Source organism: Poromitra crassiceps (assembly GCF_964638095.1).
Source record: "Poromitra crassiceps genome assembly, chromosome: 16".
NCBI lineage: Eukaryota > Metazoa > Chordata > Actinopteri > Beryciformes > Melamphaidae > Poromitra > Poromitra crassiceps.
The window spans coordinates 3,084,031-3,107,529 of record NC_139645.1 but is presented as its reverse complement, the minus strand read 5'-3'; the positions used below and the strand labels follow the sequence as shown (position 1 = coordinate 3,107,529).

General features: G+C 43.1%; 2 protein-coding genes and 1 pseudogene across 3 annotated transcripts; 1 reads left to right on the top strand and 2 right to left on the bottom strand.

Annotated features, from left to right (window-relative positions):
* Positions 1-1,197: 1,197 nt before the first annotated feature.
* On the bottom strand, positions 1,198-7,610 carry tmem208 (transmembrane protein 208). Its single transcript, XM_083653312.1, has 6 exons — positions 7,451-7,610; positions 6,828-6,923; positions 6,261-6,320; positions 5,953-6,089; positions 4,176-4,260; positions 1,198-3,929 (listed from the first exon to the last, which is right to left on the bottom strand). Exons 1-6 carry the CDS (start codon positions 7,454-7,456, stop codon positions 3,792-3,794), a joined length of 522 nt encoding a protein of 173 aa, XP_083509438.1. The 5' UTR covers positions 7,457-7,610; the 3' UTR covers positions 1,198-3,791.
* Positions 7,611-9,169: 1,559 nt separating this feature from the next.
* LOC310791184 (cleavage stimulation factor subunit 2-like) lies at positions 9,170-11,788 on the bottom strand (annotated as a pseudogene). The gene is made up of 6 exons: positions 11,780-11,788; positions 11,065-11,578; positions 10,859-10,964; positions 10,680-10,827; positions 10,386-10,562; positions 9,170-9,405 (listed from the first exon to the last, which is right to left on the bottom strand). The product of its transcript is annotated as a cleavage stimulation factor subunit 2-like (transcript).
* Positions 11,789-14,154: 2,366 nt separating this feature from the next.
* On the top strand, positions 14,155-22,998 carry slc39a1 (solute carrier family 39 member 1). Its single transcript, XM_083652744.1, has 4 exons — positions 14,155-14,293; positions 17,012-17,142; positions 19,914-20,243; positions 22,403-22,998. The coding sequence occupies exons 1-4, from the start codon at positions 14,179-14,181 to the stop codon at positions 22,754-22,756; spliced, it is 930 nt and encodes a 309-aa protein (XP_083508870.1). The 5' UTR covers positions 14,155-14,178; the 3' UTR covers positions 22,757-22,998.
* Positions 22,999-23,499: the final 501 nt, after the last annotated feature.

Here is a 23,499-nt window from a genome sequence, read left to right as displayed (position 1 = left end):
TACAAATTTAGTTATTATTTTTATCAAAGCATATATTTAAATAAAGATACAATCATTTCCTAATCAAATGGTGTGTTTTTATGCAAATAACCACTATAGATGACAATAACAAAGGAAAAGAATAACATTTAGAATTTTGGATTGCTTACACTGACTTCAAGGCGCTTGAAATTATTTTTCGGGATGGTTCCGGGGCGGCGATGTCATTCTGCTGCTGCTGTTACAGTGAAAGTAATGCAAAAGTAGTGTAATGAGTAATAAGTTACTCTACACAGACAGTAATATTGTAAAGTAACGTATTACTTTCAAATGAAAGTAACTAGTAATATGTAGTATATTACATTTTGAAAGTAACTTGCCCAACACTGGTGACATTTACAGGAAAAGAGGTTATAGGTCAAAGAAAGAGCCGGTAACATTTCTGTATGTCCTGTATGAAGTGGAATTGTGTTGTTTCAGTATCTTGTCTGGCTGTTTTGTGTTTTGGGGGGGGTTGCTTCTTTTTAATAGCATTCAGACGGTCACAATGGTTCTTCCATTGCAGGTTGTAGCTTGTTGAGTTAGGACAAGCATGGATTAACAATATCTGTAATTATATTGGGCGCAGATTTGGCCTTTGCCAACCGGCTGCCTTTGAAGTCTGAGCATGCATAGAACTAATGAATACACTTTTGTCAACACTGGATAGACTGTATAGAGTTTACAGACGTGTCCTTATGAGACCTGAAAACGAACACCTTTGAACAGGCTTTGAATGCAACAACCAACTGCCCACAGGACATGATGCTTCTCCTGTTCAATACCAACATTTGGTATTTTGTGCCAATATTAAAATGTTTTAAATGCGACCATTTTCATGGCAAAAAAGAAAAGGTAGCACAATACATAAGTTCTGTAAGCCTCTAAAACAGGGATACTCAACTTGCTTTGCCCGGGGGGCACTTTCGTGAAATGATAGAAGGCCAGGGGCCAGTTAATAAACAAACAATATACATTTTTCTGTAGCGGATTGTAGGTTTTTGGGGTGTCAGCTAGAGTTTAGTCTGCACTAAAACCTTCACGGGACACAAAGAAATCCCCAGTGAATGGTTAGCAGCTCCAAGACACAGACCCACCTCACACATATTGGTCTGGGATAGATTACTTGCCTAAAGAATTAATCTAGAAATAAATAAACGTTGCATCTTTTTCCTCCAGTTTCCTTTATTTCTGTAGATTCTGTAATCAGCAATATAACAAAAACAAACAAAAAGGCTGTTTGTATATTTTCTACTGGAAATGTAATTATATGTACATTAAAGTCATTTCCAGGCATTGCATATGTAAGATGGACATGATAAAGGCTGAGAAGAAACCTCCACTGGCCAAGATCCTGCTTCTGTCGACAGCAGATTCTATCACATCGCTTTGCTGTTTGTACGAGTGAACGACTAGTGGTGACGTCACGGCATGACTAGTTTAGCTAAAACTGAACTCGGTATTTAATATCGCTCCTTTGTTCTTATAGAGAGGCAAAGTGAACGTCACTTCCTGCTTCAGCACTGTACCAGAGATTTTCGTCCGCCATTTATTTTCCCATAGACATTTCGTAAAATGCTTATGAAAATAGTTTTACTTGGTCAAACCAAACGGTTCAGATATATTTAGAATCGGGAGAAACCATAGAACATTTCACTCGGACCAAAACTAAAAAGAACACCGTCGAAAAAATATTTTCGAATATCTTTTTTTTTTACGTTTTGGTCCGAGTGAAATGTTATGCGATCTCTCCTATTTCTAAGTATATCTGTGCCGTTTGGTTTGAACAAGTACAACTATTTTTAAAAGCATTTTAGGAAATGTCTATGGGAAAATAAATGGCAGATGAAAATCTCTGGTACAGTGCTGAAGCAGCAAGTGACGAGCTTTGGCTCTCTATCCGCATGTGTAGGCTAATTGACGCGTGTACAAAAGAGTTCCTGGACTCCATCTCCCATGATCCTCCACACCTCCCCCCATGACCTTTACCCTGCTTTCACCTCACTCACCCAACAGTCACGTACACCATCCGCACGCAGCTTTTACTATCCTTTCTGAGTGTGGCATCCTGGCGCCCGACTGTGAATTGTCTGCCTATGACAACATAAACACACATATTCCCTGATGAACACACATACATCTTCTCCTCGACTGTTTAACACACCTGTAAATAAATCACCTTAGCCGGTACTGTGGATATTTACGCAACCTGACAGTTGCACCAGTGGTGGGGTTTCCCTTTCCGAACCTGCTTTTCAACAATGCTGCATAATTACAACAATGTAAACTGAATATTTTAACATTTTTTAACGTCCTGCGCACCCACCTATTTCTCAACATTGAACACTTCCGCCGATGGAAATGACCCGAGGAACCCACATTAAAAAAAAAAGAAATCCCAGGTGCGTGATAGTTAAAAGCCTTTTTGAATGAAGCAGTATTTGACTCTGTTCTGGACCACCAACATCTCTTCAGCATATAGACATTTTGAAGAGCTAAAGACATCCAGTGATGAAATCTGCCCACAATCTGGAACTTAAAAAAAAAAAAGGGGGGTGGATTTTTCTTCTTCTTTCTTTCTTTTCCCAGTGAGCACACACACTAACTTGATTCTCTCTTGGAGTCTAACAAGCGATTTATTTTCACTCAGAGGAGAGGGCTATTTCAACTTTGCCAAGCCACAAAAATGGGTCCCGAGGGTATGATTTTTTTTTATGATTTGCGACAGTGGAATATGGATGTAAACAATGCAACAACAAAGGCAACTGTCAAACTGAACTTTACCAAAGTGTAGATAGTGAGAAATGTCATTCACATTTCAGACTAAGCAAGAAGAGAAAATTAGTAAGTAAATCTGAGTTGCTGTGGTGCACTTCCATAGCCTAGTTTACGCATGACTTTAAGTGGGGGCCAAATATTCTTACTTTTGATCCAGGAGACCTAATTATTACAGATTAGTCCTATGGGAACTACATTGTTACAACCCTTTACTTTATTTTGTTAGGAGGACGCGACTAGTTTGTGCGTTACACCAAAATGAGCGTTATCAAGGCATTAAACATGGTGGTCCCCTGGGGAAAAGGTGAGCTCCGATATTTGAAGACATGAGTGAAAGCAATGATCAGTTGAACTCTTCACAGCACACACAGTGAGTGTGTTTGACAAACTGCCCATAACACCACAAACCACCGTCAAGAAGTAAGGCACCTATAGGGAGCCCCATCAAGTCGCACTGTATGTGGTGGTGACGGGTCCACATGCTGGAGAATTTTATCGCAAAAATTAGAACCTAATTAGAACCTCCTATTATAACTAGAACCGATTAGCCTACGAAGAAAATCACTCTTTAATGTGAGATCGAAGAAGAAGAATCAATTTCCTCGTAGCAATTTTTGATGGCGCCATCAGCTGGCCGTGTTTTGAACTTGAGCCAGTCTGTGTGGGAGAGACGTATGATGATGAGTGCGACACGGTAAAGGTGAGGGGACAGAGAGGCCTTGTGCCACCGGCAAACACATCTCTGCATGAGGACAAAATAATGTTTGGACCACGACATTAACTAAACAGGGCAGATTTCACGTTGGATTATAGGAGAAAGCTGAAAAGAAAGAAAACAAACAAGAAGAAAACAAGCTTATCCGACAGTGTGATTTTGATTTTTTTTTTACGTACGTAATTAGGAAAAAATTCTTCCTGAATAACTTATGGGGTTCTTGGCTATCTGTATATTAGATTCTGTGTATAAAAAATACTGCTCAGTCCGCGCAGCAGGATCAGAATCGTTTCATCTGTCTGCGCTCTTGTCTTCTCTGCTTCTTCTCGTTCACCTCCTCCGGCGCCGAGGGACTGTCGGCCGAGAACCAGGGGCCCAGGAAGTTCACCCACAGCAGGTGCAGCGCACGGACAGGGGCCTGATGTGTATCACACACACACACACACACACACACAGACACACAGACACACAGACAGTCAGACAGTCAGACAGACAGCAAAAGAGAATGGAAAGCAGAGTGTCAAACGAAGGTGAGGATCAAAACAGGAGAGAAGATGGAAAGACATCAAGATTCATTATGCAAGTAAAATGACAACAAATGAATCTCTTGGGACTTCACAGAGAAACTGGTGGTTGGAAGAAGACATTGGACAGAAGATCTTACCAGCAGCCAAAGATACCAGAAGTAAGAGGAGATGGTGCTGAGCACTTGTACTATGGCTGTGAGCAGGACGACATCTTTCAGGTGCCTGAAACCACAAAGCAGTAACAATAAACGAATGGGGAACGCACAGCATGTCGGTGGTGCCGCCATCTTGCAGGATAGAGCAGGGAACTTAAAGTCGAGATGAACCCAAAAATGACTTTTCTTTTCTTTTAGTTCAAATACCTGGGTATGCAGTGCACCTATTTAATAATGTATGCAAAGAAAATCACATCAATCTAATTTCTTTAGTTGTTCACATTTTTTCACATCAAAAGTTCATTTTTCAAGATTTCATTCATAACAGTAATCTACAGTTTGCTGACGTCACCTAGTACTATCAAATTTCTGCCCCATCTCAACCAATTATATCACGAAATGGCAGCTGTCAATCAAATCTTCATTTCAGGATAATTTTCTCTTCCAAAAGAAACAGAAAATGGCACCTAGTGCCTGTCATCTGGCATAATTCCTATCCCATAAACTAACTACTAACTTGGCCAATTGTATGTTGATATACACAATAATAAAAACTGCAATAGCGATAATGGCGTGCGCTTGAGAGCGTGGTAGTCAGGGGTCGCCCCTCGGAGATTCCAGGCAGGCGGGCAGCACCCATGCATCGGATTGTCCGCTCGCTCCACACGAAGCAGGTGGCTGCCTGGTACTCAGGGGGATCCCACTCGCGTAGCACGACAACACGCTGAATCCCACTCGATTTGGGGGTGGAACACACCATGATTGGCCAATGCCAAAGCCAGTCGACAGCATTGTCAAATCAAATCATCGACACCCGGCATTGTGCGGCTTGTGGTTCGCCTCTCAACCTGTCATCTCAGACAAGATTTGTTGCTCGCGCTCTTGCATTCCATTCCAGTTCACTTTGACTTTAAAGGAGAACTTCCCCCGAAAAACTACGTAGATTTATTTTGCACGTGATCTCACACATCCAAAAAGTGTAAACAGTTTTGCAGGCATTCATTTAGTTTGTAAGGTAACCCAATGTGTAGTAATATAATAAAGGCCCAATGTGATGAATTTGCTATCAATCGACTAATCGAATAATCATCTGATCGTTTCAGCAGCACTACACTGACAATTCATTTTTCACGCATTTTACTTTTTGAGATGCCTGCCTGGTTGGATCCATGTGCAAAAGCTTATGCCTATTTATTTAGCTGTTAAATGTGGATTGGAGACGCATCTCATTTAGACTTTGTTGTGAATGTGAGCCGATGCATCAGATCTGGGCAGTGGTGGCCTAAAGGTTAGAGAAGCGAGCTTGTGACCGGAAGGGAACGGCAGGATAAATCTGGGTGGGGAAAGTGCTTGCCCCTCCCTCATTACCACCACTGAGGTGCCCTTGAGCAAGGCCCTTAACCCTCGACTGCTCCAGTGGAGCTGCTCAGTGCCCAGCAGATCAGACTGTGGTTGTACTAGTCAGCTTCCAGGTATGAATGTGTGTGTGAATGTGAACAGGGCGCTCCTGAAAAAGAGAGCATTGCTCTCAGTGAGACTACCCCTGTATAAATAACGGTAAAAAATATATATATATATATCTTCAGTGCATATTGGGAGCATTTACACCTGGTTTTCATGCATTGGTGCTCTCTGAACACAGTCCAACGGCCCAGACCGCTTGCTTATTCAAGCCAAGTACAAAGGGGAGTGATGATAAAACAATAGTGTGTCAGTCAGATATATTTGAATCCCCTTCTTGTTTTGGGGAGTAACTCACTCTGCCATCCCCTGCTCCATGTTTAAGTCGATCCCTCCGTCCAGCAGACTCCCATCCTCAGCAAACGCCGGCTTGGCCATGGCTGCCATGGAGCGGTAGCTGCCAACATACACTGCCAGCGCAAACAGCAGCAGCAGCTAGGGGGAGCGAGGGGGCAAGGGAGGTGAAGGAGATAAGCGTTGGGGGGGGAAGCCATGAAAGGAGCGGTTTTGGGAAAAAGACAAGATCAAAAATGAGATTAGATTTGGGAATGTTTGGTTCACAAACCTTGAGCTGTTCAAATAAGCTTCCTGAAGAAATGCACTCACCCATGTCGAAAATGTGGATGAAGTGTAGAAAACCAACAGCTTTATGGCAACATATATCGCCTGTGGAGGGACAGCAATGTATTTGAACCTGATATAAAATATGATAACCAACCCAATGTATGATGTTATCTTATTATCATCATCATAATCATCATCGTCATCATCATCATCATCATCAGTATATAAATGGGAGCTGGGGCTCTGTCTGTTTGTCTGTCCCACTGATGACATCATCAGTGATGTCATAACACTGATGACATCAGTGACTCGGACCAAAACTTAAAAACAACAAACAACATTGAGTTCGAAGTGCTACCCACTGAGCCACCGTGCCGTCCCACACAAACACGGGGAGAGCATGCAAAAGTCCACACATAAAGGAACTGGGATGGACCGGGTATCAAACCCGGGACCTTCTTGCTGTGAGTCCAGTCAATGATAATTGTCTTTGCCATGATATTAGTCAACAACACATGACACCATACCAGTGGAAAATATGAAATGTCACATCACTGTCTAGGGCTGTAGCCCAGTAAACAAGGCATCTTGTTTACATATTTAGCTTACATTGGCTCCTAGGATGACTCTTGTGTAGAACTTGAGCGTCGCCTCGTTCTCCTCGTAGATCTGCTTCTTGCCTTTCGTCCCAACTTTACCTTTGGGCTGTGATGAGAGGGAGCAGAGTGAGTCAGTTTCTTTCTGTCATCATATGGTTCAGCCATGACACAAACAAACATATGGATATTATATCCTAGTTCTCACAGGCTGAAAACTCAACTACCCAGCAAATACCTCGCATAACACCTCACTTCTCCCTCTCCAACAATCTCCTACTCACTCCAATGACTCTTAAAAAAAGACTTCTTAATTAATATCATGCACTCTTAGGTCTTATTCTATTTTCCCAGCACTTTCCTGGCTCTAACTAGGTTTCTGAACTTTGCCCTCCTCATTCTGGTTATCAGTGTTGGTGTGAAGTTCAGCTTCTCCTTCTTCTGTCACTGCTGTACTCGCCCTGGATAACAGCTTCGGCTAACGTAGCTACATGCCTGGAGTAAATGTGCGTGTACAATAAGGATGTCTCTGCCTCTGTGGTGGTTGTATTCATTCATTCAGCCTGTGTGTGTGTGTGTGTGTGTGTGTGTGTGTCAGACTGAAGCTGCATGTGTCTCTCTGGCTGCTTCACATACCGCCATGAGCCGCTGCTGCTGTCCGCTTCAGTGGAGCGCACTGTTTCCTTTTGGACATCGACCTTTCGCCTACGGCAGCTCCTCCTCGGTTGTGTCGTTTTTATCAAAAACAATTCACGACACACATATGCACCGCTATTCCATTTTCTTCTTGTAACACATCAGCATTTGACGTTTGGGGGGAAAGGCTTCCGGCGCATGATGATGTCGTCATCAAACGGATTAGTGAACTTTGGTGACTGTGCGCCATCTGCCGGTGGTGAAAACAAACTACTGTTTACCTGTTTAGGTCTTTGGACTTCTTTAGAGCAGTGGTGGTTCTCAAACCTTTTCACATCAAGGACCCCTAAACTGACACAAATTAGACCACGGACCCACATCTGATTTATTTTATTTTTTTACTTTTGGATGTTTTATTACATAAAACTGTATGAAACCAATGACCAAATAGTCATACATTCATTCTGTCATTGTGTTACATATGAATGGATTTATAGTGAAAATAAATTATTCCCCTTTTTTCTAGGGACCCTCTGGACCCCCCTTTAAGGACCCCTGAGGGTCCCCGGACCCCACTTTGAGAACCACTGCTTTAGAGCAGATGTTTGATCAGATAGTTTAATCAGATTTTCACCATGTGAAGGGGTTTTGCATGCAGATCACCACACTGATATCCATAAGTAGCCTATAATTTATAAGCATGTAAAAAGTCAACTGAAACTATACTCTCTTATTTTAAGTTAAAACGAAATACTAATTGCACACTTGTATACACTTATTTTTGCTCGGTGTGTGTGTGTGTGTGTGTGTGTGTGTGTGTGTGTGTGTGTGTGTGTGTGTGTGTGTGTGTGTGTGTGTGTGTGTGTGTGTGTGTGTGTGTGTCTGTCTGTCTGTCTGTCTGTCTGTCACCTGCTGGCTGCTGTGGGTGGTGCTATGACTAATTGGCCATTCTTCGCTGTTTAATTGGCCATAATGAGCTATAATTCAAAGATCTGGCCCTGTCACCGTCTGCTCAGGACCTCTGCGGGTACCCGTGCATTACGTCATTTGGCCAAATAGAATGCTGTCAGGCCAACAGTATCCGAGGAAAATTAAACAGAGACATTATGGATATCGATATGGATACAAACGTAGGTTTGCCTTTTTGTGTTAGATGGGTGTTTTTGTCCAAATATCTTTGTCAAAACAAAATTTCCAATCGACCTGATGTGGGCGCTATTAGGTTACAATTTCAAAATTTGAAAGACCGTAACTTACGCACCACATACTCTAGTCTAGACTGTATTGTTCCCCCAGGATATAGGGTGGAAGAACCTTTGAGTCCATCATGGGACATTAAAAATAATTATAATATAAAATAATAATAAAAAATAAAATGGATAACAAGGTAAAAAGGTCACAGTGCTAAATTATCAAAATATATTTTTTTTAACTTTGTGAGTGAAGTCATGTGCAGTCTGAATGAAATTCAGCAGCTCTTGAAGGCAGGTCAATGTCATCCCCTCCAAAGATTCACTTATTTTTCCATCCCCAAGCATCAACTTCACCCTTCCATACAAAAAGCCAGACACTACGATACAAAACATACAACAAAATATTCAGAACTAACATGAGGTGGTGTCTTCGGACCGGTTGGTGACAGGATCAGGGGGTGATCATGGCAGACCGTTTCCCAGGCCTCCAGCCTACCTGCGTGCGTGCGTCCGGGCGGTGAGGTCCTCAAGGCGCTCCCACGGTCTTCTGGATCTGCTCTTTGAGGATGAGGATGCTCTGCCGCTGCTCTGGAGGCAACATGGTGATCTGTTCTGCTGTGAGCTGCAGGACTTGCATGAGCAAGGCAGCCTTCCCCTGGTCCTGTGAGGAAACCTGGGCGCTCCCGGCCTGAAGCCTTCTGACTGTGGAACACCAGAAAGACCTGGAACCTGTCTTGCGGTTGGAGGAGCATTGGGACCCATGTTGTGGGGCAGGCACGTGCACACATAGACATGAAAGGGGGCTTGAGCCCCTGCCTTTTTTTCAGTCTGTAAAAAGTGCCTTTTTTTTTTCTTTTTTTTTCTTATAATACATTTTTCATTTTCATTCCAACAACACATGAACAAAACAAACAGCTTAGACACATGAAAAAATAAAATAAAAAGTGCCCTTTCCTGACCATGAATGCATTTCTAATGGTGCTTTGTATGGAAAATGCCCTTTCCATGCCGTCACTGAAGGCAGCATTCAAAGAGAAATGCCTTTTCCGAGCTCTCTTGGCCTTGAATGCACCATTTGTAATAGGCCTCTGCATGGAGCAGTGTTTTTCTAAACCGCCCCTGAAGGCACCAACCCAAAAATGAACCCAAAAATGAATGAATAAATAAATACATAAATAAATAAACCACCCAATAAATAAATAACCAAAATATAGGGAACAAATGCAGAATTGTTGCTCTTGAAAATATTTTTTACTTTACACTATTGGAAAGGGATGTTGTGTTGTTGAATCAGCAAAAAATAAAAAAAATTCTAATACACCTTATCTAAATCTTCTGTCTTGCTTTTTAGAATTATGGTTAAAATGCATGGTATATTACAAGCCTCACTCAGTATCGTTCAATGTTTCTGCCTGTGTTGCTATCTGTTGTAGTACAACAACCTAAAGGGAGAAAAGGAGCAAATAAATATTGATGCTTAAATGATTTCACAACAGTATTGCAACAGCATGCAACTTTTATATACTATTATTCAGTTATGGAGTTATTTTTCCGTGACAAGTCTCATCCTAAAATGAGATATTCCTCTAAATCTGGTTAAAATCGGAATATTTAAAATGAGTTATACCCCTAAATTGGCCTTCAAATTGCCTCAAATTTCCGCCGCCGCCCTCCGGACGGCGGCTGTAGTGCCCTTTTATGAATTTGAGCCCCTGCCCCTCTAATGTTCTGTGCACGTCCCTGTTGTGGGGACCTGGGCCTTGCATTCCTCCTGCCATGGGAACCCTCTGCTCAGACACCGGCCCCCAGGCATCCACGGCCCGGGGGCCTCTCATATATCCGGAGGGGGTCCACTTCCCATTTGGCCCATGTGTACAGGTGGTGCTTGGTGAGGTGGTGGAGCTCGCATGTAGCCCTGGGTGGGCTCAATGACTTCTTAAAGTCGAGATGAACCCAAAAATGACTTTTCTTTTCTTTTAGTTCAAATACCTGGGTATGCAGTGCACCTATTTAATAATGTATGCAAAGAAAATCACATCAATCTAATTTCTCCAGTGACAGACAGCAGAGATCGTCCTCTGGGATCATTGGGAGCATTTCCCAGGAGGCATCTGGGTGGGATACCTCCTGGTCCTGGCTGAGGGACTGGGCATGCTGCGTTGGGCTGGGCCGGAGGCGCGTTGCCTGCTGGAGGTCCGACACTCTGGGTGCTGGCCTGGGATCAGAGGCTGGACTAGAGTCTGACAGTGGAGCATTTTCAGGGCAGTCTCAGTGTCAACGATCATCATGACCACTTGGACCTGCAGCAGAGCAGAGGCCAGCTGAGGGTTCTGCAGCAGCATGTTCCTCGCCTCGTGGGGACTGTTCTGTGCTGAGGGTTCTGCAGCAGCATGTTCCTCGCCTCGTGGGGACTGTTCTGCACTGAGGGTTCTGCAGCAGCATGTTCCTCGCCTCGTGGGGACTGTTCTGCACACACAGCTTCATCTGTTTCAGGAGTTCAAACATCTGCTCTGGGGACAGACTGGCCTCTGGGGCCTGATCCGGCAGGACCTTTTCTCCATACGGAGACTCAATCATGGGGGTTCCTCCTGTTCCCAAGCTTTTGAGCTCTTCCTTGTTCTTCTCACTGGCTGCATTGTCAACACGGAGAACCCGACTGCTGAACTCTCTCCCATTCAGGTTCCGCATGGCACTGAGTGCCGTCGCTTGGTCCTGATATTCACAAAAGACATATCCCTTTGGCTTTCCTGTCTCCCTGTCATACACTAACCTGAAGCTGAATACAAGTCCGACTTCAGAAAAGATGTCTTTCAACTGTTCTTCTGTGGCTTCATACGGAATGTTTCCCACAAAAGACCGATCGTAATGAACGGTCTACTGCTGGATCTCTACTTGCGGCAGCTGCAACTGCTGCTGGTAGAAGTTGCAACTGCTGCTGGTAGATTCACCATTTTGGGGACTGATTTTTGTGGTGGTGTTTTCCAGCTCTCTAGTGACATCCTCAATGACAATGACATCATCATCATCATTGGGAAGCAGGAAAGGGATGCTGAGGATGTCACAATAGCTCTGTGAGTGTGAAGGCCTAAAAATGTAACATATTGCTGTAGTGCCCCCATTGGTGTATTTTTTGCACCAGATTCATTCCAGATTGAAATCCAATTAGCTAATTGGATTTCTTCTTCTTCTTCTAATGAATTCCAGCAGACTGGACGCCTTGTGGCACCTCTCACAGAATATTACACAAATTCCAGACTCGGGAACATTGATAAAATATTAAAATTCTTTGAAGTTGCAATCAAAATTCTTAGCTGTGGCATCATATTGGAGGTGGAAAAACTGACTGACTGATCTCTAATATTTGATGAAAGAATATTGACAGACCTATGTTACCGTCTATGTTATCTGTTACCAAGACAAACTGTTCTCATTTGTTTATGACAAAACACGAATAAACTCCCGCAAGTTGCATTGCATTAAGGAAGCTATGAAGAAATATACAGATCAGTAAAGAGATGACAATGTTTGATAAACCTGAGAAAAAACATAATTGTCATGATGACAGCATAGTTCCATAGGCAACAACAGGAAGGCTGCACCGCTCATTTAGGCTACTGATAAGAGAAAAACAAAATTGCTTCATATTAACATCTGTTGTCTTCAGCCTGTCTGTCTCCATAAAAGCCTGCATTATTTTACAGTGCATTCTTATAGGGTGCATTGTTGGGGTACGCATTACAAAAGCAATAGCTACTTTTAGCAGTAACTTAGTAATATAACTTATTACCAATAGGATATTGGTAGTTACGCAAGTTACTACTTGAATCTGAGTTGCTGTCAGCTCTTTGTTAGGTTGCATTGTTAGGCTACATAATTATGATGTATTAATCTATTAAAATAGTATTGGGCAAAGGTACATTATAACGTTATTATGTGTTCAAATGTAATCTTGTTAAGTTTAGCTATAGTTTTTGGTGAGAAATTTCAAAATGTTTATAAATTAATTAAATTAATATAGCTACAAAGTATTCAGCACTCTACAAACCCCAAAAGCTCTTCTTGCTGCTGAACCTCGTCTTTATTTTATTTACATATTACATGTATAACAGAGAGGAACAGCTATCGAGACAAAGCTACTTCCTAGCTTTCTGTGGCCCAGAGTCACCTGACTGACCGCTTCTGTTTTTGAGTGAAAATCAATTAGAGTTCAAAGATATGGTCCTTTGATCTTTTCCTTTGGGTCAGGCATATTTAATTTCATCAAATCTTTTTTTGCATCTGGTCTCTCTCTCTATCTCTCTCTCGTCACCAGTTTCGAAAGTTGTTGAGATGTAGCTTTACGTTTTCTACTAGCTTTTGTCATGGCCGTAGCTAGCTATGAGGACGGGGAGGTCCGGACCTCCCCTAATATTTCAGAGAAAAAAATAAAACAATCTGCATGGAAAAGCATGAAAAACACGGGATCTCTTTTATTTTGAAACGAAAGGCAGGTCAGGCAGGAAGTCATCTGACGCCGCGTCCGCGGTAACTTGATTCTGAGAGAGCAGCAGCATGGTGGTGAGTGATGACTCTCTGTCTGCCTGGCGAGATAATTGAAGGTGAGCGAGCTGCGAGACAGTGAGCGAGTGAACGACAGACAGTGAGTGACACTGACAGATTTTTTAGCAACAACCAAGAAAGTAAGTGTCTAGTCTGTCTCTTAAGTAATGTTACCTGTGTGACACGTTGGGATGCTACTGGCTAATCATGCATGATGCCAATTGCCAAGCTCCCGAAGTCAGGTATGCAGGTGGCTATATGCATGGTTTCAGTTTCATGACCCAATAAGTAACAAAAAGAGGTGGTGTAAAGTTAAAAACAACATAATATATTTTATTTTATTTTTCAATCGTTCCTATCAGGAATAAATAAATGTCCCTCTGTATGTTTTTTTTATTATCGATGATGACTTTGTGGGTTGTGTACCTGTGTTTGTAGGTGTCATTTTGATATGAATTTGGCTAAAACAGTTTGTGTTTGTTAGTTACAATTATGTTGACAGGAGAGCTGAGCAGGTGGTGACATGAAAGAGAATATACTGAATAATGACATCACAACAGTATAATCCTAATGTTGATTTAAAATGATATATTACTCTAAATATGGCTAAAAAAGGGGAGAAAAAAAACTCCCCTTGCTGGACCTCCCCTATTTCGGAACTCTGGCTACGGCCCTGGCTTTTGTACTGGCAGTGCACAGAAACCAGACAGCATCAACCACATACAACGCCTTTAGTTTAGTGAAGAACTTGAGTTTGATGTTGGCACACTCGTGATCCCGGTGTAATTTGACCCTTCTCGGACACCGTAGGCTTAGAACATGAGAGAGGAGGATCAGTACTTCCCAAACAAAAACATCATGGTAGCTTGTCGCTGTGAGAGCCGAGCTGCTTGATAACATCTCGCAAGCGGTGTCTTGCTTGGCAGATACTTTATGCTGGCGTTAAAGCAAAGTAGCAAACAACACTATTCTTGAACTGGCAACCCAGGTTCTGAAATGGAATACCTACTACAGGTGAAGATAGGCGCTCTCGTTGGTTTGCTGCTCTTAACCCTTCTTTTTGGATTCATCCCTGCTCGGCTCCAATGGTTCAGAAACACAAACGGGACAGGTAGGTTCACGTTATGTTGGACATCTACAACAACCTAACATATTTGTGTTATTATATGCAGCAATGTGTTCAATCATGCTAACATTTTTGGAGCTATAGCTGACTTCATGCTTTGCAGAAAGGAGGCGTTATGCTTCACGCGAAACTGTATGAAATAAATCGGGTGATTTAATGTGACCTAACGTTACCGTTAGTTTAACGGCTGACCTGCATGTCAAAACACGATTAGATTTTTTTTGGTAGGTCGTTCAGATCTTCTGGTCCATTCGGCATGGAAATGATCCACCAAGCATTGTCTATTATTCCAATAAAATATCAACTTTTATGGCTACTTGGTTGACGTTGACACTGCTCCCTAAATTACCGCACTAGAAAACAGTGGGTGATGATGTGACCTTTAGTCGGCAATCAACATCATCATCAGGCAAACAATCACCAGTACTATCAATAAATCAATAATAAATCAATCATATATGATTGATTGATTTATTTAAGTGTCATGCACTCAACCCCCATGGGGTTTACAAGACACATACAACAATAAAAACATCACACATTTACAGCATTTAAAATTTAAAATAAAAAAATTAAAATACAAGTCACAAGACAGCAATGGGCAGGACAGTAATAGGCTATAAAACAATACATCAGTTTCTAAATAAGAGGTTCTGTCTCTGCTCCCACGCTTGACATATAAAATTAGCTATAAACAACAATTTCTTTACATTATAAATGTGGGATTTATATCATTTTACGGGGGTTAACAACACCCCGCTCGCCCCAAGAAGAAGAAGAAGGAGAAGAATACTGGTGATGGGTTTTTACCCTCCACTACACTCTGGACTGGACTGGACTGACCTGGAGTCACATGATAGGGATGAAGCCTAAAGCCAGAAGCACATGGTCATATTTCATGTAAAGCATGAGCGCAGCTGCCTGCATCATGGTCCCAGGCTATGTGAAATGGAAGTGAAACAGCTTTATTGTCCACACTGCATCAAAAGTTCCCTGATGAGCCATTTTCACTTCTGCATCTTGATAAAAGTGCTTGTCATATGATCAGGATAATTATGAATCGTTCTTTGGTTATTCCATTTAGCTTATGCAGTCATTTGACATTTTCTATTTACCAACTGATAAGAACAGTTTATATACACAAATAAATACCAAGCTTCATTAGATTGGAATTCATGATATAAAATTTTAATTTTTATGAGAATACAATGGCAGAATACATACCATGGCAGATTAAGAAATAGCCAGGAAAGCCTAATCCTGGTCACTATACATACCATGGCAGATTAAGAAATAGCCAGGAAAGCCTAATCCTGTAGCCTGTACTACGAAGCTAGTTTAATGCCTTATCCGAGTAAGTTTGAGTTTAAACCTGGTTTAGCCGTACTACAAAGCAAGTTAACTTTCAATCACCATGGCAACTGACGCTGCAAAGCTAACCTGGTCGCGACCAGGTTAGCTTCAGAGGATAAGATCAAAATCCATGACAGACCCATATAATCGGCTCTCTGGAGTCACTCACCATTCATATAAGATCGCCATATGAAAAATAGATTGCAGTCAACTGAGAATATAACAAGAAAAACATTTGTGGCTCTGTAGGCTACATAATTAAATTAAGCCTACTTACCACTTTATGTCTTAACAGCTCAACGATGCGTGGAGAAATATGATCACTATTAATCACCGCGGCGCATATCATGAATGGACCCTCAAATGGAGTGAGGGTGATATTCTCCTACATGCCAGAAAAGCCTATACATATAATATAGATATTAGTTTAAATATGGGATAGCCCCAATACTAAATATGCAGGCTATTCTTGCATCTTTCAGCTGGAACTGTGTCCTGTAGGCTGTATGCCAATATATGAGCAAAAATAGGCTAGTTTTTATCAATGATAACTATGCCCGCATCGTCTCAATTCAGTTCAGCAGTTTTCTCTTTTATAGTAGGCTATTAGGCTTTATACTAGGCTATTTTATATATGAATTATTCGATCAGTGCAACCACACACATGAGTGATAGAGATCATTATTCATTGAGCATGCGTTTCTAAATCTATGGTCTAAATAGGCTTACAGATTGTGGAAATGTATAGACTGAGATTACACTTTTACATTTGTTGCTGCTGCCTGTATCAATGCAGCTGTATCAGACAGAAATCGCTGATCAAAGTAAATCAAATGACTGATGTGAATACAAGCTGCTGCTTTAGACAGCCCTTCAGCAGACTATCCAACGCGGATTTTCATTCTGACATTAAATCGCGGATACATTAAATATCCGCAAAAATCTCTGATCACACTGTGGCTGCGCTGAATGAGGAAATGGGTGTGGAAATGGGTGTGGGCGTGGATCAACTCAGCTGTTCATAATGTGATTGGCTAGCGCACCTCTTTCGCGTGGACGCGCGCCTGTGCACGAGCGAAAAACGTGCGCGTGCACAGGCAGATCCCAGGTCCACTTACCTAGTAAAAAACCAGCGTCGTAGTATCAGTTAACTAGATAGCTTTGATCCTGTTCAGTCAAACCAGATCAAAGGGACTTATCGCGGATCTGTTAAACTAGTTTCGTAGTACAGGGCTCAGGTCACTAGTTTGTTTACATTGCACGTTATTAACCTTTTAGCAACAGTAATTTTGCTCTTGGGCATCTGTTCACTTTAGGACTAATGAGATGTTTTAATTGTTTGATTCACAGAAACCCACCGCACAGTTCTGAGTCTGATCAGCTGTTTTGCTGGTGGGGTTTTCCTGGCCGCATGTCTGCTGGACATCATCCCAGATTATCTGTCAGACATCAGCGCTGTGCTGGAGAAACAGAGCGTTGAGGTATGTCCGTGTCTTGTCATGTTTCTGAGGAGCTCAGAGTCTGTCCTGTTCCTGAGGAGCTCAGAGTCTGTCCTGTTCCTGACGAGCTCAGAGTCTGTCCTGTTCCTGACGAGCTCAGAGTCTGTCATGTTCCTGACGAGCTCAGAGTCTGTCATGTTCCTGACGAGCTCAGAGTCTGTCCTGTTCCTGACGAGCTCAGAGTCTGTCCTGTTCCTGACAAGCTCAGAGTCTGTCTGTCCTGTCTCTGATGAGCTCAGAGTCTGTCATGTTCCAATCCTGACAAGCTCAGAGTCTGTCCTGTCTCTGACGAGCTCAGAGTCTGTCATGTTCCTGACGAGCTCAGAGTCTGTCATGTTCCTGACGAGCTCAGAGTCTGTCCTGTTCCAGATGAGCTCAGAGTCTGTCATATTCCTTACGAGCTCAGAGTCTGTCCTGTTCCTGACGAGCTCAGAGTCTGTCCTGTTCCAGATGAGCTCAGAGTCTGTCATATTCCTGACGAGCTCAGAGTCTGTCCTGTTCCTGACGAGCTCAGAGTCTGTCATGTTCCTGACAAGCTCAGAGTCTGTCCTGTTCCAGATGAGCTCAGAGTCTGTCATATTCCTTACGAGCTCAGAGTCTGTCCTGTTCCTGACGAGCTCAGAGTCTGTCATGTTCCTGACGAGCTCAGAGTCTGTCCTGTCTCTGACGAGCTCAGAGTCTGTCATGTTCCTGACGAGCTCAGAGTCTGTCATGTTCCTGACGAGCTCAGAGTCTGTCCTGTTCCTGACGAGCTCAGAGTCTGTCCTGTCTCTGACGAGCTCAGAGTCTGTCATGTTCCTGACGAGCTCAGAGTCTGTCCTGTCTCTGACGAGCTCAGAGTCTGTCATGTTCCTGACGAGCTCAGAGTCTGTCATGTTCCTGACGAGCTCAGAGTCTGTCCTGTCTCTGACGAGCTCAGAGTCTGTCATGTTCCTGACGAGCTCAGAGTCTGTCATGTTCCTGACAAGCTCAGAGTCTGTCATGTTCCTGACAAGCTCAGAGTCTGTCCTGTATAGAGGTGTGACCAAGTCAACTTTGCTCCAGTCCAAAGTCTCAAGTCAAATCCCAAATCCTAGTCAGAACAAATTCAAGAGTTCAGTATCAATTTAATATCTTAAAGAAAATTTCATATGAAGGACTTTTCAATGCAATATGGATTCTGCAAACTGTTATATTGTCAAATTCACTCATTCCATACAACTTCAGAATATAGATATTAAAGGCCCAATAGCTATCTATTTTACCTTAATATAACAGCTTCTCTATTCACCTTATTCAGAAGAGACCGTCTGGTTTGAGAGACTAACAGGAAGTGTAAATACAGTCGGAGGTTCCGATTGTGTTTACACTTCCTGTGACTCATAAACCTAGTCTGACTCATAATGTGAGTCAAACTAGGTTTGACCAGGTGAGTCAGGCTAGTTTGAGCAGGTAAAACAGCCGGCGTTTTGAACAGGAAGTCGCGATACAATGGGTCAAGTGGGCGGGGCTGCATAAGGTGAAGAATAGTACACTGACTTCTAATAGGGAGAATGGCGCCTCTTATCATTCCCACTCTGCGCCCCAAAGTTACCTGGATGTAACTCCATTTCCTGCTGCCGCTCCTTCATACTAAAAGCTTTCCTCTGACAAACTAGCGGGACACCATTATTGTGAAGAATGTAAAATGCGTTCGCGCTGACTGTGTATCGCTCTGAGTTAGCACAGCTTGATTAGCGGCGCTATTGTTCAATACAACAAGTCCACACAACAACATTTGGGGATATGTGGAGCTATTCTTTTCTCAGTTCTAAATACTGCATAGATGTTAGCAAAGTAGAGAGTACAAGCAGAAACCGTAAAATAAGGCTGATATCTGTACTTACACTTGTGGCAGCAGAGGCCGCTGTTGCTGCTGCTCAGGAGATTTCTACTTGTTCGGGGTTTTTAAATTCAGTTGTTTGGTGGAACAAATCTCATCTTCCAATCTAAGGCATTTGCATAAAATACAAGGTCTTTGTCAAGACTTTCGAAACGGTTTCAAGTCATCAAAGTAATGCAAAGTCAAGTCCCAACAAGTCACCAGAACCCAAGTCAACTCTCAGGTATTCTCATCATGCATCAAGTCCAAGTCTCAAGCAATTAAAATTGTGACTCCCAGTCTGACTCAAGTCCAACACATGTGACTCGAGTCCCCACCTCTGATGTTTGGTGATGGTGATATGTTGAAAAGTCTCTTTAAAGTCTGTGTTCCCTTCCCGCTAAATCTGTCTCAGAATCAAAATCGGAACCATTATCGGCCTAGTAATGTGTGTGTACAATAGGGGTGTCAAAAATAATCGATTATAAGATGCATCGCGATGCGGACCTGCACGATTCTGCATCGATTCACAAATGTCAAACATCGATTATTTAAAAAAAATAATAATAATAATAATTATATAATCAAATAAAATATAATGGAAGTACATGCAGTTGTTTATTTTAATTATGGATCATAATACAATGCAATTCTAAATGCACTTTTATTTTAAAAGTAGCCACACAGTGAGAAAAAAGAAAGTGAGAAAAAAAATCATGTATTCGGGAAAAAAGTGATGCATCGATTTAAGATGCATCGCGATGCATCGAGATGCATCAATAATCGTTATCGAATCGAATCGTAGCCCTCTGAATCGTAATCGAATCGAATCGTGAGGCCAGTGAAGATTCACAGCCCTAGTGTACAACATACAAGGAATTTGACTCCGGTTTGCGTTTTTTGTCTCCGACAGACCAGCTTCCCGCTCCCAGAGTTCATCATGGCTACTGGCTTCTTCCTGGTCCTCATCGTAGAGAGGATCGTCCTGTCCTTCCGGGAGGAGGGAGGGTCTCAGGAGCAGGAGGAGGCACCGCTGCTACAGGCCAACGGGCACGGGCGCAAGAACAGCCGCACGCACGCCGGGCACGCTGCTGCAAGCCACGACCTGGAGGGCAGCGGGCACCACGTCCACGTGGACTTCCACGCCCACTCCTCCTTCCGTTCGTTCATGCTGTTCCTGTCTCTCTCGCTCCACTCCGTGTTTGAAGGCCTGGCTATCGGCCTGCAGAGCACCGACTCCAAGGTGAGAAGGAAGGACATGCTTCTCCCTCCAGGTTTAATGTGTATATGCCATTTGTTGTTTTCCTTTCTTTCCTGTCTTTTTCCCTGTTTTCATTATCAATTCATGTCACTGACTATTTAATTCAGGTACTTTTACGTTTTACCGTCTCTGTATGTTTCAACAAGAACAGATTTATTGTAGGATGATGAAAGTTGCCAAATATTCCATCCAGCCTTACATTAATGCTATGCTAAAAGCTAAAATGGGAATTTATGGGATAAAAAAAAAAGCGAAGTTTATCCATTTGGCATTGAAGTAGCCTGCTAACCCTAACGCTATATAGTGAGTTAAGATACTTTTAATTTTATGTAGTAACAATTTTGACGTATTCATGCGCTTTCCAATTTGTAGGCCAAGTTGTCATGCTGTAATGTACAAAACCCTGCAAGTCTCCCTCTCTCTCTCTCTCTCTCTCCCGCTCTGTCGCTCTCACTCACTCTCACACACACACACACACACACACACACACACACACACACACACACACACACACACACACACACACACACACACACACACACAGTTGTCACAGAGAATTCAGATCGCTGTACTCAGAAGCAGGCAGTGCTTCAGTAGCTTAAAGAGATACTCAACACTTTTTCCACTTTTTTCTGCTGAAAATCAATATACGTATATTGGAAATGAGCTGTGTTCTTGAGGAATCCAGGTCAAAGTCCTGACATTTACTGTAAATCTGAGTAATTCCTCATCTCTTCCTCTTGGACAGGGAAGGAGTCAAACCTGTGTCCCCTGATCACAGTAGAGTACACCGTCTAACCGGTCTAAACATGCTATCAGTAGTCCCTCAGACTTTGTTGGCTTGCTTTGTGTGTTCACATGGTATTTTGACGGTCAGTAGTGGCCTAAAGTTTAGTTTAGAGAAGTGTGCTTGTGACCGGAAGGTCGTCAGTTCAATCCACGGGACCGGCAGGATAAATCTGGATAAACCACTGAGGTGCCCTTGAGCAAGGCCCTTAACCCCCAACCGCTCCAGTGCAGCTGCTCAGTGGCCAGCAGATCAGACTGTGGTTGTACTGGTCAGCTTCCAGGTGTGAATGTGAACAGGGCACTCCTGAAAAAGAGAGCATTGCTCTCAGTGAGACTCCCCCTGTATAAATAAAGGTTAGAAAAGAAAGAAAAGAAAATAACCCATCTCTTTGCTATTCAGAAAAAATAAATCTCCCATGCGGAGGGGTGCACAATTGCTCAACTGTGCATGCTCAGAGCGGGGAGCGGCGCTAGAAAAGCGTGCGATATTTCAAGTCACTTTGAAAATCAGCACTGTACTGGATAACTCTTGCTCTATCTTAGCTGCACCGTTACGACAGGCGGAGTAGAATTTGTTTGCAGAAGAAAAAGGTCATAAGGTCGTCGACAACATTTTTCCCACATTCCTATCAGCCTGTCAGCTGATTCATATCACTCACACACTTGAGGAAGTGTCCCACTGACAAGCAATCCTGTTTGGAGTTGATTGATTTACTCTAAATCCAGCAAAGCGTTTAATCAGTTAATCACATATCCACTGAAATGCAATCTAGTGTAGGCTGCAGATACTGGGCTGTCAACATGCTACCTGTACTGGCTACTCTGTGGAGGTATAGGTGGGTAAAGGAGGAAATAACAGTGTTTCCCCTACCATTCTACAGGCCTGGCAGGCCCGCCAGGCCAGAAGAGGAAATGCGGGGGGGGGGGGGGGGGGGGGGGAAATTCCCCTGCTCTTCCCAAAATGTCATAAACCTTTATGGCATATTATTACAATACTGGTGTTGACAGTGTTGACAGTAATAGAAGATGCCAAATCATTCAAAACGATAAGCATTTTGCTTTTAGGAGCACCGTACCAGCGTGCGGCGCTGTTCCAAAACGTGTCAACGTGTGTCGTTGCCTGGGAAACGCACATCCCATAATACAACTGTTCGCATCGCATCCCATAATAGTATGATGATAGTTGGGATGCCATTGCGAACATAGATGTGAACAGGTTAGCTAAAGGTTTAGCGTCGCCAGCGACGGCCCCCACCGTTGCGGTCGGGGTACGTTTCAAAATCCCTCCAGGCCTGAAAATGTTTCTAGGGGAAACACAGTACAATAATATGAATCGTCCTTGTCTTCTGCAGGTTTTGGAGATCTGCATAGCGATACTCGTCCACAAGAGCATCATCGTCTTCAGCCTGTCGGTGAAGCTGGTCCAGAGCGCGGTGCCTCCTCTGTGGGTGGTCGCCTACATCGGGGTCTTCGCCATGATGTCGCCGCTGGGCATCGCCATCGGCATCGGCGTGGTGGAGGCGCGGCTGGCGGCGGGCGCGCTCATCCAGGCCGTGCTGGAGGGGCTGGCGGCCGGCACCTTCATCTACATCACCTTCCTGGAGATCCTGCCCCACGAGCTGAACTCGCCGGAGAAGCAGCTGCTCAAGGTGCTGTTCATCCTGCTGGGCTTCAGTGTCATGGCCGCCCTCACCTTCCTGGGCTGAGACAGCAAGCGTGCGCCGCGGCACGATGGGGGCCACCTGACTGCTCTGTGCCGCGCACTACAACTCCCACAATCCTCAGGGAGTCTGCTGCACATAGAGCGGCAAAGTGACCGCCTACTTCCTGCCTCAGCACTGTACCAGAGATTTTCATCCGCCGTTTATTTTCCCATAGACATTTCAGAAAATGCTTAGAAAAATAGTTGTACTTGTTCAAACCAAACGGTTCAGCTATTATTTAGAATCGGGAGAGACCATAGAACATTTCACTCGTACCAAAACGTAAAAGAATTGCGGATAAAAAAAAAAATCTATGTAGTTTTTTTAAGTTTTGGTCCAAGTGAAATGTTCTATGGTCTCTCCCGATTCTAAATATAGCTGAACCGTTTGGTTTGGCAAAATAAAACTATTTTTATAAGCATTTTACGAAATGTCCATGGAAAAATAAATGGTGGATGAAATTCTCTGGTACAGTGCTGAAGCAGGAAGTAGGCGGTCACTTTGGCTCTCTACAGAGACTGTTTTCATGATGAGAACAGCAAGTGGGTTTACACTGTTTTCACTGTTACATGAGAGTCTATAATGAGTTTTTATGTGAAAGGGAGTGTGACCACAATCATCGGCGTTTTATTCATTTTAATATAACTTTTTTAATTTCACTGAGATGGAAGACGGGCACAAGTGTATATATCATTTCTTTTTAAGAGGATTTTTATGTAAACGGAGGCATCTTAACGAAAAGGCTG